The sequence below is a fragment of the Cinclus cinclus genome, chromosome 13 (assembly GCF_963662255.1).
Source record: "Cinclus cinclus chromosome 13, bCinCin1.1, whole genome shotgun sequence".
In the NCBI taxonomy this organism is placed as follows: domain Eukaryota; kingdom Metazoa; phylum Chordata; class Aves; order Passeriformes; family Cinclidae; genus Cinclus; species Cinclus cinclus.
In genome coordinates, this window is record NC_085058.1 from 1701901 (window position 1) to 1712552 (window position 10652).

General features: G+C 54.8%; 2 protein-coding genes across 3 annotated transcripts in view; one reads left to right on the forward strand and one right to left on the reverse strand.

Moving 5' to 3' along the window:
• Nucleotides 1-2865: 2865 nt before the first annotated feature.
• Nucleotides 2866-5488, forward strand: ISL2 (ISL LIM homeobox 2). Its single transcript, XM_062501461.1, has 6 exons — nt 2866-2923; nt 3899-4088; nt 4281-4540; nt 4659-4942; nt 5041-5211; nt 5372-5488. The coding sequence occupies exons 1-6, from the start codon at nt 2866-2868 to the stop codon at nt 5486-5488; spliced, it is 1080 nt and encodes a 359-aa protein (XP_062357445.1).
• Nucleotides 5489-7876: 2388 nt separating this feature from the next.
• The window catches only part of SCAPER (S-phase cyclin A associated protein in the ER), a 112356-nt gene continuing 109580 nt past the window's right edge, over nt 7877-10652 (reverse strand). For both annotated transcript variants that reach the window (XM_062501244.1, XM_062501243.1), the window contains exons 26-27: nt 9766-9817; nt 7877-8111 (exon numbers count right to left, since the gene is read on the reverse strand). In XM_062501244.1, the coding sequence (XP_062357228.1) occupies nt 8017-8111; nt 9766-9817 (147 nt within the window). In that variant the 3' untranslated portion in view covers nt 7877-8016. The remainder of the gene's footprint in view (nt 8112-9765; nt 9818-10652) is intronic.

A 10652-nucleotide genomic window follows, 5' to 3' on the forward strand; every position in this document is an offset into this window, starting at 1 on the left:
AAGAAAGAAAACTCTTCATCAAAGGTTTTAATGGTAACATGATAACAATAGCTTTGCAATGCTAAATCTTATTGCAGATGGTTCCTGTCCTTTTTTTGTAATGTAAGTGAAATTGTGTTCCATCTGTTTTAATTTTATAATGGACTTAATCCACGGCTGGCTCTGAAAGAATCAGCGTTTACTGCCTTTGCAATCTGCTGCAAACAAAACAAAAAAGTCACCGTTTCCCCCTTCTAGAGGGAACTAGTATTTCTTTTTGGGAGCAAACCCCAGAGCTGCTCTACAGAGAGCAGAAGTACCCTTAGCCAGCCTCAGCCCGTGGCCAGGCAGGCCCTGCCAGCTCTCACACCAAACCCAACTGGAACTGCCACAGTCTCTGGACCCTGGGTGGAGGAGAGCAAGGAGTATTCAGTGTATCAGGATTGCATTTACCTTTGACTAGAAAATGCTTCCAGCAGTTCCAAGCTACCTGAAGGCAGCTGTCCAGAGGTGTCTCCTGGACTGATTTATCCCTTGATTTTATGATGTGTTCTCCATGACTGTCCCCCAACAATTAACTTGTCTGTAAAGCATGAGGTATCGAGCTGGTTCAGTGCCTCATGGCATTACCTGTAGTCGTTTTAAAGCTTTTTGTACATCACATAGAGGAGGTGCAGGGCTTTCAACATTGCTCTGGCAAGTAATTTTTGGGGCTTTTCTACTAAGCTGCCTGTGCAGCACTGCCTACCCTGTTCCTACCTGCCTGGTGGTGAAGTGAGTCCAGTCCAACCATACCTGCCTGGTGTCAGCACATTGCTCTGTTCTGATACAGGTGTGACTGCAGCACAGCTTTGCTTGGGTTTGGAAACGTGTGGTTGGCTCAGCTGTAACTTCACCAATTCCTAAACTGGTGGGAGGTTTGGGAGAGCAGAAAGGATCCTGCCCCTGAGCGGGAAAAGAGTGATGCAACACAGAGCATCCCTGCCAAGCTGCTGTGCTCTTAGACATGTCTCATTCTCCTATCACTCTGACATTTTTGCATTTTATTGTTAACACATGCAGCTACTGACTCACCCAGGACTCTGAATTCTGGCTCAGGCTGAAGTCACCCTTCTGGCCTCTCTTTCCTGCCAGGTGCCCGGGCGTGGACCTTGTGCTGCCCCACAGTGTTGCAGAGGTACCCATCACCCATCCCTTGGGGTCACCCCAGTTTGCAGAATCAACCAAACTTTGACAATTGCCTTCATACCTCACACCCACCACCCAGCTCAGCCACCGGCAAGCGAGCCACTCCTATAGCGGCAGGCAGCAGTCAGACCACAACCCCCAGCAGGCGCCACGCGGGCAGGGAGCACAGGGACTCACCCTGCCCTGAGGATGTCACTGCTGCACCGCGCCTCTGCACCTTCCCACACGCAGGGGCAGGCAGGGATACCAAAATCGCTAGGTGACATTCGTCCCTGCTGAAGAGGGTGCTTCAAACGCCATCCATCCTCTTTCCCCCCGCAGCTATTGTACAAATTTAAAAGCTTGCTTTCAACATTTGGGGTTCTCAAAGGGGTAGCAGAGGCTGTGGTCAGGCTGGGAGAGCGGGTCAAACAGTGAAGCACTTTATTTAAAGTGTTTTCTTCCCCCTCCCCGGCTTCTGGGGTTTCATACCTGCAGGGCGCCTGATTCGCACAAAAGACAAGTGCTTCAACTGGAAAACCCATCCCGCCCCTCTCCTGAGAAAAATGAGCGCAGCCTGCCCTCCCTGAGCCAACATCTAAAGTCACCGTGTCCTTCCCAAGCCACACAGTTTGGCAAATGTCTGTCAAATTCCACGTGTAAAATTAAAAAGGCGACTGCATGGAGGAGAAGGACCAAAGCCCCAAGGCAGCGGCAGTCTCAATTCCAGCATGTATAAGCTTCCCTGGACCTTATGAGGCACTCGTGCTGCTGTGCTGCAAAGTCTTTGGGAATTTAACACTGAGTCAAAGGCCACTGAAGTGCTTTCCCTATTTTTCTGCTAATGCACGGGAAGCCCGTGGAGACTTACGGGAAAGACGGAAGAAAAAAGAACAGAAGGATAAAAAAGCAACAGGAGAGGTTCAGCTGCGGGAACATCACGGAATCAGGTGCATGAAAAAGCGCTAAAATACTGATTTTCTCCGCTGATTTTAACTCGTCACGGGTTCTGCTGCCCGGACGGCCGCCCCGACGCTGGGGTCGGTTCTGTTCGGGTCCGCTGGGGCGGCTCTCCCGCGCACGGGTCTCAGCAGGGAGCTGCTCCGCGGGTGCGCAGCGCCGGGACTGTCCCGCCGCGCCCGCCTGCGGGCACCTGCCAGCGGCACGCCGAAACACGGGGAAAAGAACAACGAAATCAAATGCAAAAGAGACGAGAAAGAGAAGGAAGGGGGGAAATAAACGGAGAAAATAATAGGCGAACTAAAACTGCAGAAGAATAACGGGGAAAAGAGAGGAGGAAAACTAGCTACAATGAATCTCCTCCCGCCCTTCCCTCCGCGCACAGGGACCAGGCGCACGGCGGCGGGCGGGCCAGAGGGTCCCGGGACGCGGGGCGCGGAGGAGCTGGTCCCGCGGGGCTCGGGGCCGGGCGCCCCGTCCGTGCCGGCGTCGCGCGGCTCCGGGCCGGGTCCCGCGGGGCGTGCGCCCCGCTCCGCGCCCATTGTTCGGCAGCGCCAATCCGCTGGCCGTCCCCGCGGCCGCCAATCGCCTCCGGGGGCCGCGCGGTGAGGTCAGCGCCGCTGCGCGCTGACATCACGGCGCGGCCCGGCGGGGCGGGCCCGGGGGGGCGGGCGCGGCCCCCGCCCCGCGCCGCGCGGGTAGTGGTGGAGCGGCGGCTCCGCATCCCGCATCGCTGCCGGTGCGCAGGGGGCCGCCCGCATGGTGGACATCCTCCTCCCGCGGCCGCTCCCGGGCGCCATGGGGGAGCCCTCCAAGAGTAAGTGCGCGCAGCGCAGCGGAACGCGGGGCAGGGGCGGGCGGGCGTGCGCGGGACCCTGCGGGTCGAGCTCCGCGCCTCCTCTGCCGTCGGGTGCACGGGCGGACCGCGGGCGCGCTGACAGCGCCGGGAAGGGCGCGGGCGGCAGCGGGCTCGGCCCACGGCAACTCCGGTGTCGCTATTCCCGTTCGTGCCCAGCGCTTCCCGGCCCCGCCGGCCACGTTCCTTACCGAATGCACGTCCTTTCTGCTGTCCGTGCCGCTCAGCTCATTTCTTTCGGTGTTTCCGTTTCTCTCTCTGCTTGCCTCTGCTCTTTCTTTCTTTGCCCGTGTTACCGTTTTTCTTTCTTTATATTTTTCGTGTTTCAGTTTGTCTTTTCTTTTTTAACTTCTATTTCCGTTTTTTTTTTAAATTTAATTTTCTTTCTGTTCTTGTTTTGTTTTATTTCTCTTTCTGTCTCTTTGATTCCGTGTCTCTCTCTGTTTTCATTTGTCCATGTCCCCATTTTATCCGTCTCTGGGTTTTGGATGCTTTTATATCTCTTTCTGTCATCCTGTTTTAATTTATCTTTCCTTCTTTGTTTGTTTCTTTCCTTATTTCTTTAAAGTTTTCCTCAGCCGTTGTTTTACTGTTCTTGCGTTTCTTCTTTTATTTTCCTTTTCTGATTTCCTAATTTTACGTCTCTGTCTTTATGCATTTATTTGCCTTGATCAAGTTTCTGTCTTTTTTTTCCCTTGTCTTTTTTTATTTTTTTTTCCCTGGCCGTATTAATTTCTCTCCTTTCGTGTTTCCGTCCTTTCTTTCCGTATGTCTGTCTTTATTTATCTTTTTTCCTATTTTGAAAAATAAAGCCAAAAGAAATCAAAATTAGAAAAAAGGATGAAGTGTAAAAAAAGAAAAAGTGCCTTTCCCTAATTGCTGGCCTCTGCTCTGGCTCACTGCTGGTTCTGACCGTTCCCCGCTCGCTCCCGGCAGGGCGGCCGGGGCTGGCCCTGTGCGCGGGCTGCGGGGGCCGCATCCAGGACCCCTTCCTGCTGCGGGTGTCGCCGGACCTGGAGTGGCACGTCGCCTGCCTCAAGTGCGCCGAGTGCGGGCAGCCCCTGGACGAGACCTGCACATGCTTCTTGCGCGACGGCAAGGCGTACTGCAAACGGGATTACAGCAGGTGACCCTAAATGCGCCAACGCTCGTTAGAAAAAAAAATAACCCAGACCCGAAAAAGCACAAAAGCCCCTTAAGCCCCCCGAATTTCCCCCAACGAAAACCCGACTCTCGGCCGCTGCCCCCCCCGCGGCACCGCCCGGAGCCGCCCCGACGGCGCGGCCGCGGGCCCTGACGGCGCGTCGCGTCCCCGCAGGCTCTTCGGCATCAAGTGCGCCCAGTGCCGGGCGGCGTTCAGCAGCAGCGACCTGGTGATGCGCGCCCGCGACCACGTCTACCACCTGGAGTGCTTCCGCTGCGCCGCCTGCGGCCGCCAGCTCCTGCCCGGCGACCAGTTCTGCCTGCGGGAGCGCGACCTGCTCTGCCGCGCCGACCACGGGCCGCCCCCCGACGGCGCCGCCGCCCGCGGACCGCGCAGCCCCGCGCTGCCGCCGGCCGCCGCCACTCACCTCGCAGGTACCGGCTCCGCGGGGCGGGGAGGGCGGCGGGGCGGGGAGGGTGTCGGGGGTGCTGCGGCGGGCGAGCGAGGGGGGTCGGCGGCGCTGACGGTGCTCGCCGTCCCCGCCCGTCGCAGAGCCGGTACCCGGGCGGCCGCCCGCCCCGCGACCGCCGGCGCACAAGGCGGCGGAAAAGACCACCCGCGTGCGGACGGTGCTGAACGAGAAGCAGCTGCACACGCTGCGGACCTGCTACGCGGCCAACCCGCGCCCCGACGCCCTGATGAAGGAGCAGCTTGTGGAAATGACGGGGCTCAGTCCCCGCGTCATCCGCGTCTGGTTCCAGAACAAGCGCTGCAAGGACAAGAAGAAGTCCATCCTCATGAAACAGCTCCAGCAGCAGCAGCACAGCGACAAGACGGTGAGCGCCCGCCCTCCCCGCCGGGCAGGGAGATGTGGGTGGGGGGCTCGGGCCCGAGGACTCGGGCGGCAGTCGCGCTGAATCCCGTGCGCCCGCAGAGCCTGCAGGGCCTCACCGGGACGCCGCTGGTGGCTGGCAGCCCCATCCGCCACGAGAGCGCCGTGCAGGGCAGCGCCGTGGAGGTCCAGACCTACCAGCCTCCCTGGAAGGCGCTCAGCGAGTTCGCCCTGCAGAGCGACCTGGAGCAGCCCGCCGCCTTCCAGCAGCTGGTGAGCCGCGCCGGGCCTTCCGTCGGGCCGCAGGGGACGGGCAGAATTCGGGCCGCAGGGGACGGGCAGAATTCGGGCAGCAGGGGACGGGCGCTGCGGGAGGAGGACGGGGCAGGGGCGACCGCGCCCGGCCCTCACGGCACCGCCGCTGCTCCCCCAGGTCTCCTTCTCCGAGTCCGGCTCTTTGGGCACCTCCTCCGGCAGCGACGTGACCTCGCTGTCCTCCCAGCTCCCCGACACCCCCAACAGCATGGTACCCAGTCCGGCCGAGACGTGAAGCGGCCCGTCGCCCCGCCGCGGAACCTCCGCATGCCTGCGCTCCCTGCATGAGACACCCGGCTCCGGGCCGCTCCCAGAGCGCCGGACAAACGCCTTCGTTTTTTAATTATTCTTATTTATAAACAAACAAACAAAAAAATGTTACTGACGGCCGAAAAAGCACCGGGAACCTCGCTGCCTTCACCAGACCGGAGAGAGAGCCCCTGCCCTGGTTATTTCATGGTTTTGGTTTTTTTTTCCTGCGGATTTCGATGTTTCTTTTCCCCAAAGAAACGCGGGTTTCCCCGCCGAAGCCCAGCACGGTGACAGGCTGCCTCGCACGCCGCTTGCACTGGGGACGGTTTTTCTTCCCTTTTTGAAAAGGGAAAATAAATAAATAATAATAATAATAATAAATACGCCCCTCACACACACACAACGGGGGGAGAGACTCCTCCGGCGTGCGGCCACGGAGCCGGCCTGGACCTTCCTCCGCGAAGCCGCGCCGTCCAGCCTCATCTCACACCGATGCCTCTCCCGGGCCGCGGTGCCCGGCCCCGCACGATCGCTGGAAAAACAGGACACGGAAACGAGACTTTTTAACGGGAAAACCAGTACTAATAATGTTAAGTTATCAATGGACGAAGGACGGATTATTTGCGCCTTTAACGATCAAAAGTAAGTTATTGTTATTTATTGTCAGAGTCAGCGGTTGAATAGTGGGATTAAATATTTTGGACTTAATAAAAAAAAAAACTAAAACGAAAAATGGATTGAAACAAAACAAAAAAAAAAAAAACAACCAAAAATGAACTAAAAAAAGTGGCGGAAGGGCGGCGAAGGGGCACCGCAGGCGCGGAGCGGCACGGCCACGCGGATCGGGAGCGGAACAGAGCGGGTCGGGACGGGCACAGCTCCCGCTTCTCCCGGACGGCCTCGCCGCACCGCGCTAATCGGCTTTCAGAACCGGGACCGCTTATTTATAGCGGGGCAGGGGGGGCGCAGGTTTCCCTTTCGGAGTAGCCCACCCGGCTCGCCCGGCCGTGCCCGCACCTGCCGCGGTGCGAGGCCGCCTCGGCTCCTCCCGGGGGCGGCGGGGTCTCCCCGGGACGGCGAGGCGAGCCCTACCCTCCCGTGTATCCATCCTCCCGGCCAGACCCAGGCGGCGATTCCTTCCTTATCTGCTTCTGGCATCACCTGGGAGAGCGGCGGGGCCGCTCCAGCTCCCGCGCCCTCCCCCGTTCCGCGAGGAACTGTTCAGGACCAGCTCCCCGCGGCACCACAGGCCCGGCCAAGCTCAAGGCACGGCGAGCCGCGCCCCCGTCCCCATCCCCGGGCACCCGGGGAGCGCGGGGAGAGCGCGGGGAGAGCGCGGGGAGAGCCGGGCCCTGCCGGGGCCCTCTGGGCCGCAGGGGACGGGCAGCGCGGCGCCGGGGCGGCTCCACCAGCCCGACAGACTGCGGAGCGGGTGCAGGGACCGGGTTCGCGGGGCGAGCCGCCGTCGGGGCGCACGGAGCGGCCCGGGCTGCGGGGCGGCATCAGCACCGCCGGGACGGGCAATCTCCCGGCTGGGGACAGGTGGGGATGGGGATCCTGCCGCCCTCCCAGCCCCGCCGCGGGGCCCCCGCGGTTACCCGGCTCCGTCCGGGTCGGGCCGGAGCTCCGCGCGTTCTCCCGAGGCTGGAGTGGAGCGAGACGCGCGGCCTCGCCTCAGGCCCGCGCCGGGCCGGGCCGGGCGGCGCGGGGGTCTCGGCCCGGGCCCGCCAAGAAGGGACAGCTCCGGCGCCGGTCGCGGTCCCGGTGCCGGTCCCTGCTGCCGCAGCGGTGGCGGTCCCGGTGGCCGGGTGGCGGTCCCGGTGCCCGCGGGCCGGGATCGGGGCCGGGGCGTCCCGCGCCCCCTCAGCGCAGCCGCGCGCGGGAAGCGGCCCCGGGCCGGACACGGCGCCCTCAGCACGGGCTGCACCGAGAGCTGAGACCGAGACCTTAAAAATGCATGAGGGCTACAAAATCTGCTTAGCTGACGTATCCTCAGTCACCCAAAAAATATAAGCAAACTTTCCCCTGGGCCAGATCTGAGGAATTACTTTGATTTGATTCTGATTGACTCTTGATTAACGTGAAAGATGTCTTATGAGTGTTGTTTTCCTCTCTTTCTAAACCGTGTTTCTTATGGTAATTCAAACATACTGAAGATTTTAACACAAAAATCACGCAAGACAGAATAAGTTATTTTATTACAAGATATATAGAACATATTTTCTCTATTTGCAACCTTATTTCAGCAGTTCTGCCAGTGGAAGTCCCACCACAGGGCAGAAAACACCAAAATCATGACATTGGATACAGAATGAAACAAACTGAAATTATCAAAATTACAAAACAGAACTTGGAAGTATCTACAGTACTTATATAAATAGTGCAAATTATGTATCTACAGCGTAAGTATTTAGAGTATCAAAAACGTTTTGGAACAGCATTTTAAAGAAGGTAGTCAGCAGGAACTGGTCAGTGTGATGGTGTTAGGGATTTAAAAACTAAATACAACTCTTATTTTTTCAAGAAGAACTGTCGAGCTTCTTCCCAGGACTGCCGAGGGAATCTGTTGGAGAGCTCAAGATAATCTTGAGAACTGAAAAATTTTTCTGTTGAAGACAGAACATAAAATTACCAAGTTATTCCCTCTTAAGATAAGATGGCAATAAAACAAGAATAAGGAATGTGCACCCAATTTGGGATACTTTAAGTAATTTACTTCCCTTCTCCTATGCAAATCTCAGACCATGGGATGACACTTGTGTGGAGCTTGGGACATCCACATTCGGCTTTAAGAATGGTGGGGGCAGAAGCTCTGAGGAGCAAAGACTTCCTTCCATTTGGGAATCTGAGAGCTGATCAAGCCCTCGGCTCTGTGCAGAGGAACATTATATATCTTTATATACTATATTCTTTATATATGAAGTGTATAGCATTATACACTTGATGTTCATGGAACATACACCACCAGGGACCAGCTCAGTCCCGTTCTACCCTGGGCAGCCTCAGCAGCGTTTTCTGCTCAGCAGTTTCTTTTTTTTTCCCCACAAAAGGCTGCAGAAGAGTTGTGCTCCCAACTCCCCAGAGCTCAGAGCACGAGCACAAACGCAGCTTTCACTCCCAGGAATGTGCAGTGACGTGGCCAGAACTTCACTGTGCACAGGTTTGAGGGTCTGACCCTCCAAGCAGCACCCAACTATGAAATTTGTGCTTTTATTCCTGTCAGTGTTGTTCCCATTTGTTTCTGGGGACACCATCCTTCACGTTCAAGTGATCCAAGAGATAAAAATAATCCTGCCTACACTATTATTAAGTCAACTTTTTTGCAGCGGGGGAATGTTTAGAAATCACACTCACGTATTACCACATCTTTGTTTAAAAGTTCCTCCGGTTTGAACAGTGAAAATAAAAAGCAAGTCTTACACTTGGATTTTAGATGTTTCTCTAGCAGATTCTCACGCAAACACAATCCTGGAAAGTTGGTGCTGCACACACTGCATGAGGATGCTTCAGACTGAGATGTCTGATGTTGACAGTAAAAATCTCTATAAAGTTACCTTAATTTTATAATTTACTTTTCAACAAAAACTTTGTGCTTTAGACCTAGAACCACTCATGTCCTGGCAAATGCTGAGGAAGTGGTGGTGGATTTCTACTTGTTCTGAGGGAGAAATGACTGTCCTAGTGTCACATTTTATGCACAATATGGGTACTCAAGACCAGACGCCCATCAACACTTGAATTTCAGATGTGTTTAGCAAGCAACAGCCATCTCAGCTGGGAATCTTTCAAATGTTTAGCCTAAAAAGGTTGACTGCATTTAAAGTAGTATTTATAATAACTGAGAGGGGAAAAATCATGACTCTTGTGCAAACTGACAAACTTTAAAGGACAATTACAGGACCAGTATTTTAGAGATTTTTGGCTCCCTGGGTGTATTGGCACGGCTGCGTGGCTTCTGCAACCTAAAACTTTTGAAGGCAGCCTTTGTGTCAGCTAATTAAATATGTGCAGGTACAGTATCACATTTTAAGACATGATACCACACAGCATTGAATAAAGATTAACAGTCTGAATCCCTGATAGACGAGCAGCAGACTGGAAGACACCTATGTCCATGTGCAGGTCAGGATGAAAGCCAGGGAGCCCACCCCCGAACTGTAAAATCCTGCTGCAATTGACTGTTATTTCTTTTCAGTATGAAGCACAGTAGCACACATTTTGTTACCCAACTGTTGCCCTGTTACACTTCAGGGAACGTACCCCTCTGCTGAGACAACTGATTTTCCATTTGGCCTGAGCTCTGTGCAAAATCCTATGGGAGAAAACAAAGAATAGAAAAGACATCAGGTTTTCAGATTTAACATCTGAGGAATTAAAACAACATTTTGAAGTCTTTACAATAATTCAGAAATACTAATATTTCATGTAATCTGTAAATTAATGAACTCTGGCTTGTTTGCTACATATCATAACACAATACTGACAGCACTTAAATTCTGTCATTTACAGTGGATTTTTATACGTTTATCTGCATTTTTTCCAAAAAATATATTTTTAGTACACAACAGAGAGGCTTTCCAAGTGTTTCATGTCTTCTTAGGAAATAGTTACTATTGTGATTTTTATTTACCATAGCCATATTTCTGTAGAACAAACGGTGTTTCAGATTTTTGCTCCCAACTCCAAATACACTCTTACAAAATTCACGACTGACCCCAATTTCAATGGCTGTACTTCCCAGTAAGCCAGAAGCCTGAGGTGCTGATCTCTTGGGAGAAGGTGGAGTTGCTGCCCAGCGCTGCTGGCCCTGGCTGGCAGCTGTGCCCCCAGCTGTGCCCCCACTGCCATTCCACTGCTGTTGGGCATTGGGATATCCACAACATCCTTGGAGCCAGCACGGACACCGACCTCACCCGCCACCAGCCAGCTCCCCACTGCAGCTCCTATCCTCTGCTAGGATCTGCACCCAGCAGAACTCTGAAGAAGCGATTACCCGAGAGAAGATACAACACAGCAAATCATGGATACTCCTGAATGTTTCTACTAATTTCTGCACATCTCCAAACAGAAGTAACAAAAACAAACAAGCTGATGCAAACTTTGGCCGACTGAAGTAACTCTATTGGTAGGGAGAGCGCTGTAAAATG

What these genes read in the sequence shown, in the direction of transcription:
- ISL2 (XM_062501461.1), top strand. Translation starts at nt 2,866, where the DNA reads ATGGTGGACATCCTCCTCCCGCGGCCGCTCCCGGGCGCCATGGGGGAG. An exon ending in AGCAGCACAGCGACAAGACG is followed by an intron (nt 4,943 to 5,040) that starts GTGAGCGCCCGC and finishes GTGCGCCCGCAG; the next exon opens with AGCCTGCAGGGCCTCACCGG. An exon ending in CCGCCGCCTTCCAGCAGCTG is followed by an intron (nt 5,212 to 5,371) that starts GTGAGCCGCGCC and finishes CTGCTCCCCCAG; the next exon opens with GTCTCCTTCTCCGAGTCCGG.